Source organism: Anopheles gambiae, chromosome 2, assembly GCF_943734735.2.
Source record: "Anopheles gambiae chromosome 2, idAnoGambNW_F1_1, whole genome shotgun sequence".
Taxonomy (NCBI): domain Eukaryota; kingdom Metazoa; phylum Arthropoda; class Insecta; order Diptera; family Culicidae; genus Anopheles; species Anopheles gambiae.
Genome location: NC_064601.1, coordinates 104964037 through 104988491, shown reverse-complemented (window position 1 = coordinate 104988491; position 24455 = coordinate 104964037). Strand labels below are relative to the sequence as shown.

The window sequence follows — 24455 nt, the reverse complement described above, 5'->3', positions numbered from 1 at the left end:
TAGAGGTGGAGATTGTTTTGCATACCTTTCGGGGGGGTATGCGTGTGTGTGTGTGTGTGGTTGCTTGAGAGCAGATTAAACATCCTTGCTGTTGAAGATGTGCGTTTTAGATAGTGATTTTATTTTTAACTTCAAATTAAAATGTTTCGAAACTTTGGCATAAACACTTACAACGCCATTAGCCAACACGGGAAGGGTGTAAAAGGATGGTGCGTTGCGAACGATATGCATCTCAGGATGAACGTCATTAAGCTTGAAGTCATTATGCTATGGCGATACGAGAAAAATGTTTCAAAAAGAGCTAGTACCAACACATCAAGCGATCTTTGTAAGTGAGCCATTCCATTTGATTAACTATTGAACTCTTTGTTAAGGCATACAAAAAATCTCACAAAAGTGAAATGAAGTGTTGAAAAGCTGAATAAACTGAACGCTTAGACTTAGATTGAGCTAGAGTTTTGTGACCGTTGTAGCAAGGCATCTCGCATTGCATTGCTTTCATTGCATCTCGCTTTGAGCTGCAAACTATCAATTAGAAAAAAATAACTTCGAGAAATATAAATTATTTCAAGGACAAGGTGTGCACCTTCACTAATAAAAAAGTTTAATTTAAAACAAATGCAGAATATCTAATTACAATGTACTAAAAACAATACGAATGTATGCTTTTAATTATATTTTTCAAGCATTTACACGCACACAATTTATATTGTTTTTCTTGCCAACTCCACAAGACACGTATCTACGATCATTGGCCGTTCGATTAAAAGCATCTTACGGAAGAAGCCACAAAACTATCCGAACTATTTCAAAAGAGATTACCAGTCCCGTTCGACAACAACGGGGCAGTATCACCTATCGAGACCGGAAACGGTAAAACCATCGCCAAGCAAACGAGCAGCAGCTGCTGCTGCAGCAAAAACTACGCACCAAGAAATGCAATCCTCACCTAAACAACGGCCCAAGTGGGTAAGCGGGGGTGCTTCCTTGTGGCAGGAAGTCTGCTTTTTAATTGTCGCTGGTCGTCGCCCCTCCCCGCTCGTTGACACCCACAGGCATTACCGTCACTCTGTGCCAACGTGTGCGGTACGGAAGACCTCACTTGCGTAAACGCTGTGGTCAGTTGTGAAAGCTTTGTGTTGTTCTAATCTTCATTGCTAAATTTAACACCATCTCGCCCACAAGCTCTCATTCTGTTGCCCTTCTGCCCTCCTGCCTATCGTTTCCCATTTCCAATGTACGAACGTGTTGCAATTTTCTTTCCCCCCCATAATAAACGCACTTTTGCAAAGTATTCTAATTTTAATAAATCTGCCTTTCCCATGTGCAGGCAACACTGCTCGTGGGCTCGAACTTGGTGCGAAAAGCACGCGAGGGGTGGCTCGGGTGTTAGCAACACCACAAACGAACCCGGCTGACTGGAAAAGGGTGAAGAGGGTAGCAAAGTTTTACCCCTTTTACGCCTTAAGTGCACGCAAACCACCCGCACCAACCTCTTTAGGGCTACCGCCGTCGCCGCTCCTTGTAGCTCGCTCGGTATTGCTCGTTCTCGCACTGGGCCCACTGGGTTCGGTCGTTTGAAGTTGGGAAAATATTCAAATTAATATCTTTACCATAACCGTAGCTCTCGTTGCCCGCACGCCGTTTACCCGTTGTGGACGGGTGTACAAGTTCGGCTATGTATCTTACAACCTCCAGCACACTCCCCCGACAGCGGTATGCATGTGAGTGGAGAATAATTTCATTTACCCAACAAGGCAGCCCCGGCTCTCTGCAGAGCTCTGCTTCCAGGGAAAAGGTGTACACCGACAGTACTGAGCACAAACTTTACCGCAATTACCTCCTTTTTGGCCGTACGCATACCACCACCACCACCACCACCACCACCACAATCATCTCAGAAACTCTGTCCAGAAAGGGGACTTCTTCATCTGTTGTGAAGAAAGTGTTTGCGTGTGAGTGAATGTGTGTTGGGTGGTAATTTAATTCCTATAAAAGTAAGTGTTAAATGTTTCGAAAAGATTAATCTGGGAAAGTTTAAATGAATTAAGTAAATTTATTTCTAATTTGAATCACGAGCTCGCTCCTGCTAGAGAAGGAGGCGTTGCCTTTTCTCTCGACGACTTATGGCGAAAGTCCTTATCCCCCGCCGTTCTCCAGAGCCATCCTCTTCCCTTCGGGTTGATCTTTTCGGGATTACGGACTCCTTAATATCTCTCAATAAGTCAAGCCACCCGGCCCGGCCGGGCAGGCTCGACTCGTGCGATGAAGTAAAGGCCAATCGTGAAACACTAAACCCTGCGTGGCGTCCGTCTCACTGCTGCTGACCAACTAGCGGCCATCCGTAAGGTAGTTAAAAAGGGAGATTATTGTTTCCTTCTTCTCCCCCCCCCCCCTCACCCACCCGTGTTCGACGGTAGGCCGTGAAGAATTTTTCTCCCCCAAATTCGCACGATTTGCCCATTTCCGGTTGCATTGGCCGCAGTTACATCGGGTGGCTTTTGCTGGTAACTGGTCACGTTTGTGCCAAACCCGACACGCTAGCAAAATGGGAAAAGTGCCGAAGAAAGGAACGATATAAATAAGCGAACTGAATGCCCCAAACCGGAGCAGATTACCATTGTAACACGCGGGGGAAGAAGCGTGACATAAGCGTGAGGGTGAAAGGAAATGGATTATTGTCGCATATTTTTCGTGAGCGCGCGCGCCTCCAAAGCGTTGGGAAGGTGTTAGAATTCATAAATGTCAGGCCATTAAAAAAGTTTTATCTTTTGCAAAGAGCAGCACCCACCCGCCACCTGCCCCCACTCGTTTGACTTTCTTCCAGGTTTTGCTTCGAAGGAGCTGCGAACTGGGCATGTTGCGTTTTGTAAAGCTTTTGTTTTGTACGGCTACGCTCGTTCGTCCGTTTCCATCATGGCAAAGAATGGTTCCAGTTTTACGTGACAATATTATGTGTTTTATTCGTTGGGATGGAGGGGTGTTCTTTCGAGCGCTGTACTTCCCAGCAGTTCTTCACCTCAACCGAGCGAACGCTGGCGAGGAGGAAAATATTTATGCTAACGAGAACATTTCAATCCCATTCACAACCGGCTCGAAATTCATCACAGTGTGAAACGGTTTCTCTCGCGTGGCAGTATGTTGACAGGGCGTAAAAGAAAGACGGCCCAAAACGGTTACTTTATTAGGGTTTTAAACGTATGAAGAGGGTTCTTTTAATTTGTTGTTCTTTTCAGCTCGTTTGCTATGTTACACTGATCTATTTGCTCACTAATTGTTATTCTCCTGTTGTTTTTCTCTCTTTTATCCACTAACAGAAAGCTTGAGAGACTACTTTAGCAAATTTGGAGAAATTACAGAAGTAATGGTTATGAAAGATCCCACCACAAGACGATCGAGGTAAGTTGTAGCATGTAAATTATGTTCCTGGTCTAGTTTAAGCTGATGTGATGAGCATACTATTTGTTTGCCCTTTAAAAGAGTTTGCTAATGTATGCTATTTGGTTCTTTGTTTTGAGTTTTTGCCATTTGCTTTGTTTTTGGTAATATTTTTGTACTTATGATGTATTTTTCTTTGTATTACACACTTGTTATATTCAACATTTCTCGATTATAAACAGCGGTTTGAGAAGAATTTTGTTATTAAGTGATTCATTTAAATTGGTGATTTCCATCGGTCAACTGTTAATGTTTTATCAGAACTTTTAGCACAGTTTTGTAGTAATTTTGTGAAGAAAAAAAGAAAACTAATAGAGAATCGAATCCCATCCAACGGAAGGTGTCCGATGCGCCAGGTGAAATAATTAGAAAATAAAGAACTTTCACTACGGTCATAAATTTCATCAACTAATCACACCCACATCCAGCTAGACCGCCACCATTGGGGGACACCGTGAGCGAAGATTCGGGAAATTTCTTTCATTATCCTCTCCAGAGCCGCTTCTCCCGTTGCGTCCCTCCAGACGACCAGTCCCTAATGATATTGCGGCGGAACGTTTTGGCCCCCGGCCGAGAGAAGGCTTCCGTGATTCCGTTCCGGTGCGCACCGTGGCAAATCTCTGCTAGTAATTAACTGTTTCTCGATACCTTTTTGGGCAGGGACCGCTAATGGGGAGTTTAGCGTTGAGCGAGGGGGAGCCGGCGTCGGTATTTGGCGTGAATTATGTTTCGTTAGTAAAAAAGCGTAACGAAAGGTACTATGCTGTACTTTAGTACAGTGCACACACACACACACAGCCACACATAAAGTTGCAAATACTCGGTCGTGGTCGAGTGTGGTCAAGTGCATGCACAAATGGCCGGATGCTCCCATTCTCACTATCAGTGGGCTCATATTTTATGACGTGTGTTCGTGCACATGTGTGTGGCTTTATGTGACTCCAAGGAAACATTTCCGGTGACACATCCGTGGATTGCGTTTGGTCTAAAAGTCATTTGCAATGGTTGCGAATGGTAGAATTTGTTTTAATGTGCACCTTGGCCTGTGGCGCACCGCCCAACCAGAGATCATAGATTTTCATTTGCTCTGGCTGTCATGTGTGAGTGTACAGGGCCAATGCTGACATGCCTCCACGAATTGGCTCTATTTTACATACCTTTTTTTTATTAAAATCGAGCTGCTCAAGCCACGGAAGCAAACGAAACCATCTTCAGTGATTGATGCAAAAAAGAGAGAGAAAAAAAATGCAAACAAAGAAAACATTATTGGAAACGGCCCCAATGCTTCTCACGTTTCAATACACACCCTTCACACGGTGTAACTGCTTCGAAAAACAATAACAATTTGTCTTTCGATAATGATGATCTATTGTAAATGGTTTTCAGTGTATTTTTTTATTTTTATACAAGGAATGGGGATTTTCTCACGAGACACAATTTGATTACCTTCGCGAGCGCGAAAGAGTTGCGCGCTGCTTTACTCGACCAGTTAATTTATCGTCTTGTAAATGGGGAAAATGGCACATTGGTTCATTCTTTGCTTGCGTGCTGGTAAAGAGAGGGAATGTTCCTTCAGCCATATCGGTTCGAGCATACTTCACCGGTGGTAGCACACAAATCCGCGGCGGGTGAAGATTGCTGTCATAAACATAAAGTTCCGGGCAGGCTCGTAAGGGCGGAGCAGCAACCAGAGCGGCAACCATTAATGATGAGGCACAAACTAGCCCTGATGCACATTGCACACACCGAATTTGCCCGAACCTTAGAGCAACCTGGACAGAAAGGGACGAGAAGTTTGAAATTTATCACTCTTAATTTTCTCCTACTCTCGCTCCGCCCGGTGGCCACTTTTTCTTATCAGTTTGACCGCAAGGCCAAAACGAGACTTTTACTTCACTTCCGTCCCCGCTTTGTCGGTGAGCGGTCTGATAAAAAAACGGTTCAATTTCCTACTTAGCGGACCGCGCTTTTTATGTGTGTGTCACTGAGAAATCCTATCGCCTCCGGCCACGACTTCCTTTCCACGGCGCGCGTCCACAGCATCACGTACTACCAGCCCGGCGCAGCGGAAATGGGAATTGAACTTTGGGCGCTCTTTGAGGGGAGGGATCGGTAGGGGGAACCACGATTGGGTCGTACCATGCACTCAACTTCGATATATCCCCGGTGGCCATCATGATTTCCGGCGTCCGACGTCCCAGGCGAGAGCAGTAAGGAATTGCATCCTACGGAAGGCTTAGCTGTGAGCTGCGCATTTGGGTGGCGGTGTATGAGGGTCAAGAAGAACAAGAAAGAGAAGGAAGGTCTGGTGTTCGCAATTGGTTCATTACTTATCGCTGTGGCGGGGGGTTCATCCTGCTTTGAGAAACCTTTTTTTGCTTTCGCTTTTTTTTGTTTTAACAACGGCAACAGGAGAAACATCACGACGATGGTCAATATCATCAAGCTGGAGGAGGGCTCAGATAGCAAAGGGAGTGGGCAGACAGGATGTGCTGCACTCTCGCTGCCGAGAGATATATGAATGCGAAGCAGTTCCTGAGAACTTAATTTTCAACAGTTTATCGGTAGTTACTCCTTTAATCAGAAGTTGGTTGATAAGTTTAGCAGTTAGTTTTGGGGTGGCAAACCTCGATTGTTTAATGTTTGGATAATAATGCTGGAATTGATGAGACTGCTGCAAACGTTGGAAATGAATGTTTAAATTGAAGCATCGCTTATGGTTATGTTCCTTGTTTTGGGTCCAGTTGGAAAAGAATCTTTTGGGAGGAATCTTCTTAATTGTAATTTATTACACAATAAATCCAAAAAATACCAACTTTCAATATGTGCTACAATCTGAGGTGCAGCTCATCGATCAGTTATTAATTTCTTGGTAAATTTCCTCACCACCCGTTTTCCGCCAGTCAACATTTTAGCGCATCGTGTGTACAAACGCTAACGTTATCTTTGAAACTTCACTGTCACGCCTTGCGGGAGTGACCACAGCTGGTTACGTGCGAAAAAGTAGCTGCAACCTTTATCACGCCGCACCGTACTAGTGTAGCAAAACGAAAAAGGTATGCGACAGGAAATTGCAAAGCAAACGCCCACTTCTTCCATTACATACTTTTCGGGTACGATCGGTCCGATAAGGGAAGGAAAAATGAACTTCCTCCACAAGGATGCACGATTCGACCAGGCAGAAACGATTCATCACGTTGACTCGCCCTAGGATGGAAAAATACACACACATATACATACACACACAAGTCCTTAGAGTCCTTACGGAACGGAAGTCAAAAGTGAAGTGCGCGAAACAAAACCACACACCGCACGGGTTACCATGAACGCCGCAAAGGGGACACGGGGATTGGGCAATCGAGACATCGAAACACAATCAAAACCGTATCGCCCACAGTGTGGACACCACCGGTGGATGGACGGATGGATGGCTGGTGACATGGATGGTCAGCCGCGTCCGTGCTGCCGGATGCGCAGCGTTCGCAAGAAAGCGAGCGAACGGAGAAAGTTAGTAAGCCAATTGAGCAGAATTAATTGAGTGTTGGTAATGCGATAAAATTTAACGAGTTTATAGCAAGGCTAAAATATTGAAGCGCCGAGGACATTGAGCCTGTGAGGCATGGCAGAGCGAGGGTAAGGGCGTTGCCGGGGATTGCATTTGGTGCTTTTCATGCACCATGAGCAAGGCTGCGATGGCAATCGGTTGGTGCAGTGTTAGTTTTCCATCAGCCTAACAAAACTGGCGCCAAGGAAATCTTACCGAGTCGGACAGTGGTGGAGTGTTTTGATCAGTTTTTTTGTTGCTTTGTGTATGTGTGATGTGATTTCAGTGAAGGATTAAGTATATTAAATTAGATACAAACAGTGGTGGTTTGAGAGTCCATTTTGATATTACTTAAGATATAAGATGATTTGCTTTAGTCAAAAACCAGATTTTTTTTCTGTTGAGTTATGTTTTAATCTGACTTTTGTTTCGTCTAGATCAGGATTTTCTTCTGATTAACTGAATGATATAAAAACCTATCCATTATAGCCAAAATGATAATGCAAATGTAATCAAACAAAGTAGATCAATTATTTATTGAAAAACCAAAAGGACGTACAACAATAAAATGATTCCTCAAACGAAATCAAAATGTTCAAGACGGCAAGAAAATATTTTAAATGAACTTGCGTACTTTCCGTATTGAGATAACTTACAAACTTGAAGGAAAATTATTAATTGAATTATCAATTGAAGTAAAAAGTATTTCCCAATCAGCTTTATTGTTCCGTTCGAATTTAATGCTCTACCATTAACGTATCGTATTTCCTTCCTCAAAATACGCAGCCGAGGCAAATTTAGTCGAAATCGTTTATTGCCAATATTTAATCATACAATCTTGACAATCATATTACCATCGACGGGTCGGATGGAACAAAACAAAAACACAGAAAACAACACCCATTCTTCACTCCGAGCAGCACCGCACGAAACGCATATGCACACAGTGATGTAAGAGAGCTGTTACGAAAAATCCCATCATTTGCACCCGTGCACGGCCCCAGCGTGTTTTGTGCCGTGGCTGTTTTTGCTCCTGGTGTACTTTCAATACGCGTTTGAGCATTACAATTTCAGTATGTTTTTTTCTCTTACTGCTATGGAGCCCTTTGAGTTTCTCCGGGTGTTTTTACGCACTGCCACCAAGTGCGCACTGAGCCACGGTTGCAGGACATCATTCATCGCGAGCCTCCGAAACGTTGGCGCTTTGGCATCGAGTGTTTTTTTTCTCTCCCCCCGAGTGTGGAGCGGTTTGTTTTAGAGCGCAGTTCCCCAAACCCACACTCCTGCCGGGGGAGGGAGTGGTTCAGCCGTGGTTCGCGGCCGTGCATTTTATGGGTGCGTATTACTGCCAAGCTCAGCGCCACCGCCTTCGCTTCCTTCCCTTCCTTCGCATTTACCAATCACGGGCGACCTCCACAAGCTGTGGCGTGGCGTTCAAGCGCAACATAAACAAACGCTTCCGAAGAAACGCGTCCGCCGCCTCACTTCACCGTGTTTCATTTGCCAAAGCGCGCGCACTCACACACACACACACACCCGCACCAGCGAGCGGGCAAGCCTTTTGGATCCATTTAACATGAGCGAAAGCTGCCATAAATTAACGATTAATAAAAAAGCAATAACAGCTCCCGCATGATAATGATAAAATTATTTAAATTTATTATTTCTGTGCTGCGTTTCTCGAGCGCTCGCTCGTGCGCTCTCTCTCTCTCTCTCTCTCGCCTTTGTATTTGGATGTTTTTTTTTTCTTCGTTTCTTCTTTCAAAGCTTCATTTGCTATTTTTACCCAGGCCAAGGATTCACTTTTCTCGTTTTTCATTTCCATCCCTTCCCTCGTTTCATGTACTCGGTGTGTGCGGGAATGACGTTTATTCGCGCCCTCGAGTCGAATGGTGAATGTTTTGGAAAGGGCACTGCTTTTAACGAGCGGACGAGGGGGGGGGGATGGGTGGCACTGGCGCGAATGGGTGTGTTTCAGTATCAAGTTTACAAAAAAGGAAGAAAAAAGGAAGCGTGAGAGGCAAACCAAAACCAGGCAGCACTTTTCATCACGTGCCGTAAGTGTTAAAGGATGACGTGGTGAAGATGGTTCCCGTTAGCGTTTTGGGGGTAAAATCCGTGTTGAAAGTACAGATAACAATAAACAAATCCTTGCACGGAGGGAATGTAAAACATGAATATTAATCGACATCTGTTGGGTTTTTCTACGCATGCATATGTTTATTTTACTAAAGCACAAGCATAAACGATTTTTAGAGTAAAATATGTTTGCAACATGTCTGTATTATTGTTCGATAGTTTTTTTTTGTTTCTTCTATCGTTAATTGATCCGTTTTGCGTGGAAATAGTGCAGCTTCTTCTAATAGGGACACCGGTGGCCTCATAACCGTGGTCCATCGCTTTAAGGGCGCTATGGGTGCTGGCTGCAGTAGAAGTAAAAACATAAACAGCAGATAGGTCACAGACGGTGGAGAGAGAAAAAAAGGGACAAAAACGACAGAGGACACGCAAAAAAAAAGGAAACAACCAACGACGAACAAACGTTTTTAAAAGGGTAATAACGGAATTTTTAAATGCCATAAACACAATCTGTGACTGTGACACATACGAATAAATGTTCAACTTGTGACCATGATGATGATCGGGCGCGCCTGTATCCGTACAACAACAAAAAAGGCACGGCCAGCAGAACACGCGTGGTACCTCCTTTTAGAACAAAAAACAAGCACACACTCACACTACATTCGGGTTTTTGCACTGGTAAGGGCTGAAGGAGCCAAAAAAAAAAAGAAGCATGCCGAGCATCGGAAGTGCTTTTGGGGATGTGACACGTACACCGATACCTCAACACGTTATCATCACCAACACCCACCTCGGATGGAAAAAAAAAGCATAGACCGAGGACGAGGGGTAATGAAACGCTGTACGCTGGTGTAGGAAGAGTCCCGGCATTTCGAGACAAAGCCAATTATGGGAACGGTGGATAAAAAATGGGAACAGAAGCCAAATTGGGGTTGTTCATTTTTTTTCTCCCGCCCTCAAACCCTCGCTTCGAATGTCAAGAACAAGTGTCATTTGCAAGTGCCAAAAAGGGTACCCAGCACTTCTTTAGGGCCGGGGGAATAAAGCGGGGAAGCGGGATGGTCCGGTTCGTTACGCGTTGTTTATTAATGTGTTTTGTGTTTTGTTTTTGTGCACGGTGCCCCCTGTGTCCAGCAATGGTGTGGTTTTTCATGGAATGCATGCTACGCGTACTAATTGTGTATGTTTTTCCATTGCGCATTATTGTTGCGCAAAAATGTGTGAAGCATTATTTAAAAAAAATCTTGTTACACATCCAAATGGTGATTCATGGTATGTTGCTTTATAACTGGAGACACCTAATAATGAGAGATACCTAGATGTTTTAAGCAAGGTTGTAAGGATTAGACATACTGGACGGAGTTTTTTTCATACACGTCTTTGCGAAGAAAATGAACAGGTTTCATGTTTTTTTAAGTGTAATTTTGATGTCTACCAGCAGGCCTTCAGAAATCGATAAAAAATAATTAATAAATAAAAATAGTCCGTTGATTCCGACAACTACAAAGTATTCACCTAAATAAGAGAAAAGTCCTCTTTTCACGCATATCTACAAAGTTCTGACCTTGTTTGTAGGATAGTAAAGATTAAAGTGAATTGTAAAACACTGTTTTGTATGAGAAGATTTTTACTGGTTATTTAGAGTAAACATTGTAGTTAAACGTGTTTTGACCTATGCTAGCTGTAAGACCCATCCATGTTTAAAACTGATGATTTACTTCTTCTTCTTCTTCTTCTTCTTCTTCTTCTTTGGCACAACAACCGTTGTCGGTCAAGGTCTGCCTGTACCACCCACTGGTGAAGTGCGCTTGTCTTTCTTTGACTTATTGTTACCATAGCAGGATAGTCAGTCCTACGTATGGGGACACGGTCTATTCGGGGCTTGAACCCATGACGGGCATGATGCTTAACTATAAATTTATATTTTCATAACGTATTTAGAAAAAAAAACCTTTTTAATTTGATTTTACAAAATCATCTTTGATAGTCTTCCTATAAGTGAAAAAAAGATATATTTATAGTACTCCTGCATCAAAAACAACTGCTGCTAATGGTTTATGTTTTGAAGATAATATGTCAGAGTAAAGTTTTATATTATATTCCATTTTTTTTGTAGTCTAAAGACAATGTGAAAAAATATGGTCATTTAAAAACAATCAATATCAAGAATAACTTATTAGATTATTATTTGGTTTTTTAGGCATTTTGTTTCAAAAAGCTAGTTCGTGAAAACGTTGTAAGCCTTATTTTATAAATTGCTCACCCCTCAATGAGTAGGTGCTTTTTCAACACAAATCAGCTAACTTCCCAGTCGTCAACGCATTATTTGAAAGTGACATCAAACAGTACACAGCATTTAAGCCCTCATTAAGGTGGACAGGTTTTTGTAGCGCACGCTCCTGCCGGCATCCGCGCAGAGAAAGAGGGTGGTACTGCCAGCGGTGGATGTACCACCGGTCCAATCGGCTCCTAATGAGCGTCAGAGCAAAATGTCAACAGCCATTTATCCTCGATCCTGATCTTGTCTTCGGCCAACTCGGCTAACCTCATTATGCAATCTTGAGCCCCTCCCAACGATCAGTTACACTGCCGGAACAAAAGGGGTTCGGTGGCCCGTGGTGAAAGTTTTATCGGGCGAAAACGGCCAAACGGTTCAGGGAAGCAAAGCACCACCCGGTGAAACCGGGCGATGACAGTTTGCTTGCTTGCTGTCTCGGAGAGCAAGAAACAAAAGCGAAAGGCAAAAAAAGAATGAGAAGAAGCGCACAAAGAATCAACCGCACTCGATTCCGGACACGTGTCAAATTTCTCCCAGTGGTATTTAAAAAATCATCATCCATCCGGCCTGCTGCAACTGTCACACGGTGCCCAGCGACGGGCAACTTTTTCAACCCCATTAACGGAAAAACCGTCCCATGGAACATTTCATCCGCTGTCTCACTTTTCACGTTGCCTCTCTTCCACGTTTGCAATCGACCAAACATCGTCCCGCTGGCCCTGCTGGCCGACATTTAATACTGCGAAGAGGGGCCCCGGTGATGAAAGATGTCCTTTCTTGGGCCTGGAAGATAACGGGGCACAGTAAATGGGAAGCTCTCAGATCAGTGGACGGTGGCAAACGATGCGAAACCGACCGAATGACGGCTTCGAAATGTGTGGAAGAAAGAAGCGGGCTATACGGGTGTGTATGTGTGAGTGTGCGTTTGCCGGGATAGGCAGGGATTTAAAGAGGGTTCGGTCGAAGCGAATCATCAAAACGATAAAACCAAGATGGAAATTGAGGAGATAATCTCTCCCGATGACATTTTAATAAAGTGTGGAAATATTTTATTCGCCCGGGAACGACACTTCCTATCGGCCACGAGTCAGCTGCCGATGGCCATCAACACTCGGGTGCTTACTGCGCGTGTGTGTGTGTGTGTGTATTTGTGACAGCAATGGAGTTTTGACGTCGTTTTTCCTTTCTTTTCCTTTGTGTAACTTTCTGAAAGTTGCACTGTCCATCGACGACAGTTTGCGTTTGTGTGTGTGTGTGTGTGTGTGTGTAAAAAGAATAAAAAAAAAGAACACTGTCAAGAGTGAAGTTATCCGGCGTTCGTCTTAGGGAAGAGGAATTTTCATCGCTTGCATTTGTGCGGCTGGTTGGCCGGCCCAATGGAGAAGAAATGTTTCCATTTATTTGGAGGCTTCGGGAGGTTCGGGAGCGACAGCGAATGGCACAGCAAATCATTCAATTGTAAGCAGAGCTGCTGGTAGATTGAATGGATGAAGATGTTCTGCTCAGTGTCCGGTAACAGATGTTCAAGCTGTCATTAAGATTGATAAGCGTTTCGGAGGAGCTTGCGTGCTTGAGAGACGCCGGCGAATATAGGAAGCTTAATTTGGATTTGAATTGAATTTTTGCTGCAATATATTTTCATTTTTTATTGATAAGAAAAGTGCAGTTTTATGCCAAGAATTATCAACGTATAAATACTATACAGAACTGTACTTCATTAATTGATCAGAGGTTATTCGAATTTCCGTGCTTGTCCCAAGCCAGTATACGTCATAACGTTTTTCTTTATTTACGTTGTAATTTTCACAGTCATAAATTCATCAATCACTAACACAAAAAAGCACTAATTTTCCTTACACACGACCATCCACGCAACGGTGTACGCGTTCGCATTAGTCTCTCTTTCCGAACCCTCCACTCAGCCAACTGTCGGAGTAAAATATATTCCTAGCTTACAATAAATTCATCGCCTTTCGCGTAATTCATTTCCTTTTCCCCGTGCAATGTCTTAAACAACAAATCCCATCCGTCATCGGTGGGCTGGATTCGCCATTTCACGGGAAAAGGATACATTGTTTGTTCACGAAAAATTTCCCTCATGCTGGCAAATCTTCTCAATCTGCTGTTTCGTTTTGCGACACCGGTGAGTGCAATAATTTCTGCGTGCATTAAAGTGGCTAAATTGCGCGTGGTGTAGGGTTTTGATTCCGTCTTGCGAAATGGATGGTGGATGTGAACAATTCCAGTCGTAATCGTGCGAACAGAATCGTGTGCGTAATCTGTTTCGGTAATGCGTTTATCCTGGAATGTGTTTTCAGTGTTGAGGAATGATTTAATGCTGTGTTTTATGGTATTTCATTTTCAGTTTTCAATTGTCATGAGTTAATTTCACTAAATTAATTAATTAATTTAGTTAATTGTCATTGAGTTAATTTTAGTTTTTACCATTCACTGAAAGTAAAAAAGAAACAAAGAAAACATTTAATTTTCTATGTAAATTCGAATAAAATCACTATAAAGTAATATAAAATCACACCCATATGCATTATTCGTGATGTACCGTTAGTACCACACAAAAATTGCATCGGCAAGACATTTATTTCACTATTGCGACTGAATTCAATTCGTGTTTTCCCTTCCGGAATTCCCTGCCATGAATATTGTAAATTTTACTCCACGATCAATACACACAATCTCACCTGCAGAAATCGCCGCAGACACTTTGGGGCAACATTTAGGGAGGAAAAGCAAGTGGTTTCTCCCTTCCCCTGCCACCCCCTCCGCTTTCCGGTGCGCTGGACGTGGTTCACCGTTCCAGCGCGGTTGAATAATTTATGCAATAAAATTTAAATGCGCTGCTCACAGTCGTTTTGGAGCGCATTATGATCGAGCTCTGCTTTAGGATGATTTCTTTCGCAAAAATGGCACTGGCAACACCCGCCCATTGTGTAATGTATTCGCGTTAGATTCATTTCACCACGGCTGAAGATGCAAAAGCGATCCTTCTTAACGTGTGGCACATACAATGGGTGTATAAAGGTGATTCGGGGGAGATGAGGATGATTTACATGCAAATGTGTGCGTTTTTTATGGGCTGAGGTGTTTGGAAGGATGAGTTTTCAACAAATAACGCATGAAAGTCGAACGGCTTTTCACTGAGATGAAGGTTGGTTTCACGTGTGATTAGAAACCGGAGCAGATGCAAATTTTAAATCATTTTATTGTATGGGCAAAATGCAATTCTGGAGAGCATATTAGACCTATAGCAACTATCCATTCCATGGCAAAAGGCACATCAGCATCATTCACTTGCGCCTAAGTGTCAGCCATTTGTTTAATGCACTGTAGGAAGTCAAACTATTTCACCACCGAGCTTGAGCCATTTCTTAGCCAATTTTGGCAGCTCCACTACTTCCGAACTGCTCTTGCCTAGGGGACACATCATTCATCACACAGACACACACACACACACGCAAAAAGGCTGCCGTCCCGGCTCTGAAAACTGATAAAAAGCATGAACGATGCGATTTGATGAAGAGTCTAGTTCATATCTTCGTAGTTTGCTTTCGACTTTTTTTTCGCTCTGCAATGACTCTCCCTTCTGTCCCTAATGCACAAGGTTCGTTGAACAGGTTCGGTAAAGATTGTGCAGCCATTTTCCAGTTAGGGAAAGCCGCACCGGCACGCGGAGCAGGGAAGGCAATGCAGGAGCTCTGGAAGTCGAGCAAATCTTCACTCAGCGGGAATATGATGAGAGTGCAAATTTCATCCCATTGCCGCCAATCATCACACAAGCAGATGGGGGGAAGCCTTGGTACGGATGCGTGTATGCGTACATGTGCATTGCTGTCAGTGGGGGAAAAAATGGAGCAATAGAATGCCAGCGAAAAAAAACCCATGGAAGTGGGATGAAAAATTACTCACAGTCTCTTACTCGGGCTCAAGGAGGCAAAAACTTAGACAAACCAAACCCAAAAAAAAGTCGTTTACGAATGAGCAATACAACCGAAAAAATAAAGAAATCACTACTAGCTGCATCGTAGCTGAGGAGCCAAATGGTAGGCGAGGTAAATCTGCCCACAGAGAGTGACAGAGCGAAAGCATTTGTGCCAGTTCAATTCGGAACAGGAAGTAGTTTTCGCAATTTACTCTTCCTCCCATTCCCAGAGGATGGCATTGGGAGGAAGATCGTACTAAACGGTCGAATGCGAAAAGAAGCGAGCGAGTCGGAAAAGATTTTTCAAAACTTTATCTTGAACTCAACAGGCAAGGAAGAGGGGCGAAGAGCATTGGGACAGTGACGCTGACGCTTCTAACAAAATTCTTTAGAAAAAATCTAGGAAGCATTTCGAGACACCAGTGTTTGCTAACGTAGCCAAGAAACGAGAAAGAGGAGATGCAATTTACGAAAACTGGCCCCAATCGTCCGTGCTAAAAGATGACGAAAAGCTCATCTAATGCGTCCGCACGGAGAGTGCATCCGCACAAGGGAGAAGCTCCACGGAGACAAATGTCGTTTGCAAGATAAAAGTTAATGTTTTGCTCATTTATTTCGATTAAGTTCGAGTGTTGGTTTGTAGCGTAAAGGATAGTTTTTGAGCGCACCTCGCGAACAATCATATTATGGAGGAAAAGTTATTTGTTATTTCTCTCTCTCTCTCTCTCTCTCTCTCTCTCTCTCTCTCTCTCTCTCTCTTTTAAATCGATATCAGCGAAGGTGTTTGGAAATGGGTTGTGTCATTGAGACAAACCATTGGTGGCGAGCAGCATAAGCGACGTTGCGACACTGGACAGTGGAATTTATCGACCCTTTGTCCAGTGTTGTAGATATTGTGCCGCACTAGCGACCACCGATGATCAATCTAAACATGGAAATGTTGTATTTTTTATTTCCCGATGCGCTATTCTTGGGAGTGTTTTGACAAAGCGAAAAAAAAAACGATTCCGTTGCATAAAACAATGGTAAGAAAAATAAATCTCTGTGGATATCAGAAAATTTATATTTATTTTAACCACAGAAATTCAAATGCAATGTTTGCTTTTCATTTCGAACGTTGCAGAGAGCTTTGCTATTTATTTTGGCAGGAAAAGCTGACCGTTTTGTTGATTGTCCCCATGATTATTATTGGTTTTATCCTTCATACCTGAGGGTACGAAAATTAAGAAACAGCTAATGCTTATTTTTGGAGCATTGGAGCAAGCAAATACAAGGAACGACTTTTTGACGGAAGATGATCGCTGCATTCTTATAAAGATGCATGGCAGCTGGTTTTGTTTTGCTATCTGATGTCATTCTGGAATTCAGTTTATATTTGTGAACGCCTCATGCATTTGGTTATATTCTAAATACTATGTCCATGAACTGTTCAAATCTACAATGTTCCGAGCAATTCTTACTTATTTGTGTTTTTATTGTGACTTCATTACTAAATGCCAAATGAATCAGAACAGAGGAATTGATAATTTAATTTAATACATGAATACAAACGCGATTATGTTGTTTTTATGTTTAATAAGCGTTTATGTTTAATAAGTATGAGCATTGGATTTTTTTGAATGCAATTAAAAAGTACTATGGTGCGTCACCATTTCTTACATTACAAAACACTCAACTGATTTCCAATAAAATAAACTTTTGTTAAACCATCCACTTTCAACTGATACAGTAATGCTTCAATTGAGTGTTAACTTGATGTTACTTATTATAATGATTTATGATACGCTCAATGAAAGTAAAGTCAGCATATGTAACGCGTCCCTTGTACCATTCTGTCCTTAATGTTTGACAAAACCCCCTTATTCAAGTGGTCCCACTGTTTAACGTGTGGTTCTGATTACGCAAAGTAGTTCAATCAGCAAATATTGTGTGAGAGAGGAAAAAACCCAGCCCCGCTACCCTGTACAGTACAAAAAACGCCCCACGTGCCAGGCAAAACTGGCATGCTCCATTCAAACCCGGAACCAGTGCCAACATCCCCCCCCCCCCCCCCTATCCCCGTAGGAAAAGCGTCGTACGAGGTAAACATTAGCCTCTAAGCGCATCATTACAAAGCGGATGTCGATGGAGGGGGCACGACTAAGAGGAGTATGCTGGTGAACGCGGATGTAAGAGGGGTTGTATGGAGATGTAAGAGACCCGAAGCAATCGGTTTGGGAGTTAAACGGAGGAGTAAGCGGGATGGAAATAGTGTTTGTAGGTGTGTGTATGTGTGCGATGCGTCTTGTGCTGCTCGGGCTGCTGTGCGCTGTAAAACTGTCGACTGCAGCAGATTTTCAATGTGATATCGATTAATTAATTTAAACAGGCTGACAGCTTGCGAAGGATAAGCTCACCCAGCCAGGCCCAAGCCCACCAGAGAGTCCTTCGCTGTGTGCGAGCTTTCGTCGGCTTGGTGCTTGGTGAAAGAGTGCGGGAACGAACGGCCGCAGTTTCGAGTCGAGTAAGCAGGTTCGCTCGGGTTTGGTGGTTGGCCGGCCGGAAGCCTGGGCTGTGCATGGGCGCGCTGGCCGGTCAGCAAGGACCGAAACAGGCCGGCAGCACTTGCCGGAGCGTTAAGCGGAAACAACCCACCGTAAGGTGCGTTTTGCTGAGCTGGCCCTTCCCCCCGGGCGGCACGTTTCCCGTCTCGGTTGCTGAGCGCAGGAGCGTAACCCCAAAACCCAACATTAGCATTGATTGAACCCTTGCAAACGCTGCTCTGCCCGCTGGATGTGGATGCCGATCCAGCCAGCGTGTACTTGACTGCGAGGCGTGGTGTGCGGTCTGGCGCTGTTAGACACTGATCCTGAAGCGCGCGCGCTGTATCCTGTTGGATTGAGCGCACTACTGCCGTGTACCACCACAAAGCAAGAACAGCGCCGTTTTCGGTGTAAAGTGAACGCGTTAACACTCTCACGGTACATGGAGCGCTGGTTGCCGGTGCCGAAACTAGTAGTAGCACCACGCGTCCAAGTAGTGTGCCATCTGGCGAATCATTATCGATCCATAATTAGGATGCAATAGACGATGATGATGCTGCTGCTGCTGCTGCTGAGATTGCGTATACGCGGTGGACATCGTGCGCGAGGCAAACACTTTCCTTCAAGTGTGTGTGTGTGTGCCATGGATCTATGGCCCGTGGACGGAGGGCTGGCTAGCAAACGGTGCTGCCGAGGTGCTGCCGTATTAATTTATTCCGAATGAGTCATAATGACTGGTGTAACGGGAGCAAATGAGCAGTACGCGGCCAGTTGTAGAAGATGCGGTGAGTTGGCTCTGCGTAATTATGAAAGAGCAAAATGCCGTGCTCGTACGGTACACGGGCCCGTTTGCGGAAGCCATTGATTAACGATCAGCTGTGATATTATCCGTTCGCGCCAGGTTGGGATGAACGTGAATTGGAATGCTTAAGACGGTGGAGGGATACAGCAATCGTAGTTGGGATGTTTTAGAGTGGTTTATGCCACTGCATCTCGAAGCGGTCGGTTTGGTCAGATCGGACGGTGCAGTGTGTTGGTTAGCATGCGTAAACAGCTTTATTGGTTTTAACCGTGTTTTTCGACCCATTCCTTGTCGTGAGAGAAGCACAGCAATAAATTCGATTTCATAAGTATCAATTATCAGAGCGTTTTACGTTAGAGTAGTTAAAAAAAAGGCAACTGTCAACCTCTTTGAGTGAAGCATTCTTCGATTGCGAGTTGCAATCGTAATAACTTGTGTATTTCCTATATTTGATAGATTAGAGCAAAATTTAAATTGTTGGATCTTATCACTGCACTACTTTTTTAATGTAACAGTACAAACCGCCTCACCCCCATATACGTAAGTTGTTATAGCTGTCACTTCACTAACTGTAATGATTGTGTCCTTCCCTATGTTCGAACACACAGATTGGCCGCCGGCTCGCTTGACGGATGAGCAGCCGACCATTGTCAGCAGAGCGAGAATAATTGCAGAATGAAATGAAAAAAGAATGTAGCCAAAGGTCAAAGAAATTTTGTGAAAAAACAACCCCAAACTTGCGTCTCGATTGGTAAGAGCAACTTGTGATAAAATTCGATTAGACTAGCGCTGGATGAATGCAGTTTAATCAATTCCAAGCCATAGATGCATAGTCGGAGGTGTAGTATGATAGAGCGATAGATAGCCCTAAAGCTTCACTAGAGTAGGAAATTCGATGTTTCCAGCGTAAAAATTGAAGTCAATTTAATTAGTTTGTTTAGTGCCCTGCCGAGTGATAATGAGTTCAATTCGTTCAGTCAACGAAACGCTTGACGCTGTTGCGATGCTGAATAGGGAAAGTGACGTCATGTAATCCGCGCAATTGATGGTAACGAGTTGGAAAAGCTCGAGCTGAAGTAAATTTATACACACATCCGTGTCACATTCGAGACAACAGACAAACCGGCAGCCCTCGTTCGGTACCCGTTGCTGTTTTGGTTTTGTATCGTTTTATTTCCTTCTTCCATTTTTGGTGGTATGTGCGCCAACCATCATCCTTCCATACACAAAATAAAACATTTTCCACTCCGATGCACGAGCTTAAGCCATCCGAAGCCGCCGCCATTCGGCTCGATGCTGCCCAGCTACTGCCAAAGCGAAAGCAGCGGGGTGACAATGGAAAAGAAGGGAGCCGCAGAAGTGCTGCGCAGACGGGGCGCGCTTGTTTTGCCGCTGTTCGGTGGTAAAACCGATCAAAAGAACGAGTTTGAAGCGCTGCAGCAGCGACAAAAACAACCCTTCAAATACATACACACACACACACACACACACACACACACACACACAGACACGAGCGCACGCTCCCCCTGAGTGACTGAATATGAGCAAATGATGGAAAAATATCGCTTGATGGGTTTTCATTACCCAACGGCAGCAGCAGCAGCAGCAGCAGTAGCAGCTGGTCGCCATCGTTCGTGCGGCAAATTTTGGCGGATGAAAACGGGGAAATCGGAACGAGCGATCTGCCGCCGCCGCCACCCGAACCCAATTGCTTACCCTCGCTACAAAACGCTCTTTGGGCGTAAAAAAACGGCGATAAAATGAATCGAACATTCAGCGAAGGGCGAAAACGTGGCAAGGGGGTTTTCTAGAAAGCAAAAACAGAACCAAAAAAATAAAGGATTCAAAAGCTGACTGTGGCGTATGTGTGTGTGTATGTGTGTCCTTTGGTACGTCAAACTGGGTTTGGGCCATCCATTTTCCGCAAAAGATACCAATACCGACCGATTCACAGTTAAAATGGTTTTCATAACAGTTTTTGCGCCGCTTCTCTCGCGCGCATTTGCTTTGTTGTGGTTGTGCTTGGCCGTCATTTTGCTGCTACCGTACAAATGCCCAAAGCAGCCAGGGCTTTGGGGTTTCGTTCGTTTTTGTTGGCCGTTTTGCTGCCGCTGCTGCTGCTGCTGTCTTCTAAAAGTCGCGTAGTTTTCCACCGCCTTTTCTATTTTTCTATTCCACCCTGCTCCAAACCCCGTCTGCCGGCTTATTGTGTGAGTGTGGAAGGTGCTGCGAACAAATATCGCGTCTCGCAAGCACCACCGGGCGAAACACAGATCACCCAAAAGAGAGGGGGGGGGGGGGGGGGCTACACGATCACCCACAATGACAGTGGTGGAAAGTAACAAATTGTCCGTATGTTTTCTCTTTCGCTCCCCGTGCCCCCTTCCCGCACAAATTGGCCGCCAAAGCAATGTTAGCAGTTGTTTGCCTGTTTTTGCCGGTTTTTTATTCTCTCCCTTTTCCTGTTCCTGCAGTACTTTTCTTACCGCAGCGGAATTTTTGTTTTGAGCTCATCGTTCCAAGGAATGTCTATCGTAGCAAAAAAAAAAATGCCACCCCTCCTTCAAATTCATCCCTCACTTCAACGACGTGTACCACCTCACACTCCCCTCAGTCAGTATGGAATGAAATGAGACGTCACCGAAAAACGGAAAAACTACGCCAAAATTGAGAGAAAAATTCATTATCGTCATATGATTGATGAGATTTTTCTCGACTCGTTTTTGTAGCTGTTGTTGTTTGGGGTTCGCGTTGCTGTTGCTGCATCAACTTTTATCCCTTTTATATCCCATGTCCACCCGCTCTCCTAGATGTTGGCCTCGCCACCACCACCATATAGCACATGACCGCTTGTCAATGGAGGGGATTTTTCCCTTCCATCTTTATCCCATTGCGCCTTAGCCCACGGGCAGCTCGCTGGCAAAAGATTTCCTTTCCTTTCGCCTCTCAAGCAGCTTATATCGCCTTCGGCTTGTGTGGCGTGTGTGTGTTGGTGAAAGGAAGGGATGCGGTCGGTCTGTAAGATTGTTCTTTATTTTCAATTTTTTTTTGTCCTGTGCAGCCATGCATTCTCTGCCCGTTCCCGTGTTGCTTCGGCCCCTCTCACAAATAACCATCATCTCAACTCTGGAGCTTTGGTGGAAGCTGCAAAGCATCGAGCAGGAAGGAAAAAAAGCACCACAACAACAATGATTTACGCTTACGACTCATTCGAGCATTCGTGAACATCGTGAGGATGATGATGTGTCTGTGGCCTGCACGGTGTGTCTGTGTGTGTGTGTGTGTGTGTGCTTCATATTTTCACGTTATTATTGTTGTTCCATTGTAGCATTTCTTTGCGCGCGCGGTAGCGTTGTCTTTTTGCGCGGGCCTTGCCTCGGCGCTGCATCCATTTTTTTTGTTCGATATCGCCTTTCATCTTTGCTAAACACTTGAAACGATACGATCGGGTTTTGGAAAATGAAAATTCCTTCAAAACCTTCGTGTGAAGGGAAAAGAAAAAAGGAGAAGAGCGAGAGAGAGAGAAAGCGAGTATCGGTGTTGCCTCGAAAACTCCTGAACCAGCAACGAATTGGCGAAAATCCTTGTACATTCTACTTTGTCAGGATGACGCGATAAGGAAACGGGCGGTTTCTTTGTGCCGGAAAGATGATGATGATGAGAGAGAAATAGAGAGAGAGAGAGAGAGAGAGAGAGAGAGAGAGAGAGAGAGAGAGAGCGCGTGCAGAGCATGAGTGGAAAATACCGCGAGGGCTTAAACAGACAACCACCATCGGTGAGGGGTTGAGGTTTCCAAGACGATGGAGGCGCGCGGTGTGTGATATATTGTCAGGAGTTTAAATCTAATCCATGATACTTTAAATTGATTTAATGCTTTTCTGCTTCAGAGACGTGCGTGTGTGTTTGGGAGTGCGGGTGTATGTGTCTACTCCATTCTTCGACCGGACGTGATGGTTGGTCCATTCATTTCGATAATTTAAGATATTTTCTGCTGCCTAACACATCTCATAGCATCGTATCGTTATCATGTGCAGGAAAAAATCGCTCCCCTGCACATGCGAGATACATTGCATTGTTAGCGGTTTTTTTTTTCGTATCTTACATCTTTGTACTTTGCTTTCTTTCTTTGCTGCTGCGTGTGAAATTGCTTCATGGTTTGTTTAGTTAGTTGTTGGTTAGTTTACTTTAGCGATTGCCCCAAATCATTAGCCGAATTCAGTAGCAGTATGATCTTTGGTTTGTGATTTATTAGTTTGTTTTCGGCGCTATCTTTTTTGTTTCTTTCGCTAACCGATACTTCTTCTCAGTTTGCTTATGGATTTTGTTTTTAGATTTTGCCATGGAATTTCCATTTTTTTTTCTACTTCAATAATACCAATTTTTCCATACCTCAAAGCAACACTGTAACAAATAACAATAACCATTTTTGCGGTCATGCAACTAGTTTGAAACGAGTACACCATTCTCTTTCAGCTCGTCTGCGATGGGATTGGCTGATTCCTCGGCTCCTCTGTATTCGCGACCAAGGTAGGTGTGCTACATTCTCTGTAACGAATCGCGGCGGTCCCTGCGGTAGCGGGTGGTACCGTGCCGTTAGCTTGCCTATCCGTAGTAGCTTATGATTCCTGTACTGTACCGTATCATTCCACTGGGCAAACCCTAGTGGAACTGAGCGCAGCCAGCATAGTTGTACAGTGCCCATGAAGCAATTGAAGTGCACCAGGAAAAAAAGATTAACAATCTGTCGATTTGCTCTTAACAGCTCCCCTGTTTTTGTTTGTGAAGGTCAGTCGGATGAGTCGGGATACTGATTAACTGTGTATAAAGAAGAAAAACGAACAGAAACATATTTGTTAAAACAATTCAGCTTAACTACTAACATCATAACACAGCATTAAACACTTCTGCAAACAAAGAGACGATGGCAGAAGAGAGATGCATTGTAAGCGTGTTTTTGTTGTTGTTCTGTGATAGAACAGCAAAATGCTACCCAAACTCACCCTAACACCTTGCGGCTAGTTAATTGGTTGGATCGATTCACCTTCCATGCTGAATGATGCTTTAGAATGGCTGAAGGGACGCAAGTATGTCTTTCCCAGTCTGCCGCTACTAATAGGGCTTTCAATCTCATTGCAGGGGTTTCGGCTTCATCACATTCGGCGATCCTGCCAGCGTAGACAAAGTGTTAGCACATGGTACCCATGAATTAGATGGCAAAAAGGTAAGTCTGTTTGCAAAGTTTGTAATGAAAATAGTGTATTTTAAGGGGTTTAATTTAAGTGTCCGGATACATGTTTCTTAAAACATGTTTAAGTTTATTGTTGTGCAGATTTACATATTTTTATAGCTGAGAAAAGTAGTGATTTCCAAACGGTAAAAACAATAAACGTAGAAGTGTGATATGTTCACAAAAGTTCCATTTTCGAATCTACAAAAGAATCGCGTCAGAATGGAAACACAAAAATTTTCGCGGATATTTTTTTGGCGATGGAAAGAGAAAGATTCGAAATCAAACAATCGTTCCGTGCAACGTACCCTATTCACTGTTGTGATTTGCGAATCTTAGAGCATATGCTCTTATGGCTATGCTATACAGTACAACAGTACCTAAGACAATTACACAATTTCCATGATTATCCTTATGGTTTATAATGCCGAATATATTGAATTGATTGTATTGAATAATTATCTGTTATAAAGTTTTGGTTATATCCAATTTACTGAGATCCTTTGTAACTGTTGAAGACTCCAGAGGCTTACGGCTCTTTGGCTATCATAAATTATGTATTTTGTACAACAGTACGTAAGTCAACTATACAAAATCCATGATTGACCCTATAATTTTTAATGCC

General features: G+C 43.8%; 1 protein-coding gene across 15 annotated transcripts in view; it reads left to right on the top strand.

The window, feature by feature from the left end:
* LOC1277242 (RNA-binding protein Musashi homolog Rbp6) overlaps positions 1 to 24455 on the top strand; it is a 591248-nt gene that overhangs the window by 235427 nt on the left and 331366 nt on the right. For 11 of the 15 annotated variants that reach the window (XM_061643240.1, XM_061643230.1, XM_061643234.1 and 8 more), the window contains 3 exons: positions 3318 to 3399; positions 23077 to 23130; positions 23740 to 23824. In XM_061643240.1, coding sequence (XP_061499224.1) covers positions 3318 to 3399; positions 23077 to 23130; positions 23740 to 23824 — 221 coding nt within the window. The remainder of the gene's footprint in view (positions 1 to 3317; positions 3400 to 23076; positions 23131 to 23739; positions 23825 to 24455) is intronic. The other 4 variants (XM_061643244.1, XM_061643238.1, XM_061643243.1 and 1 more) reach the window with 1 other exon arrangement.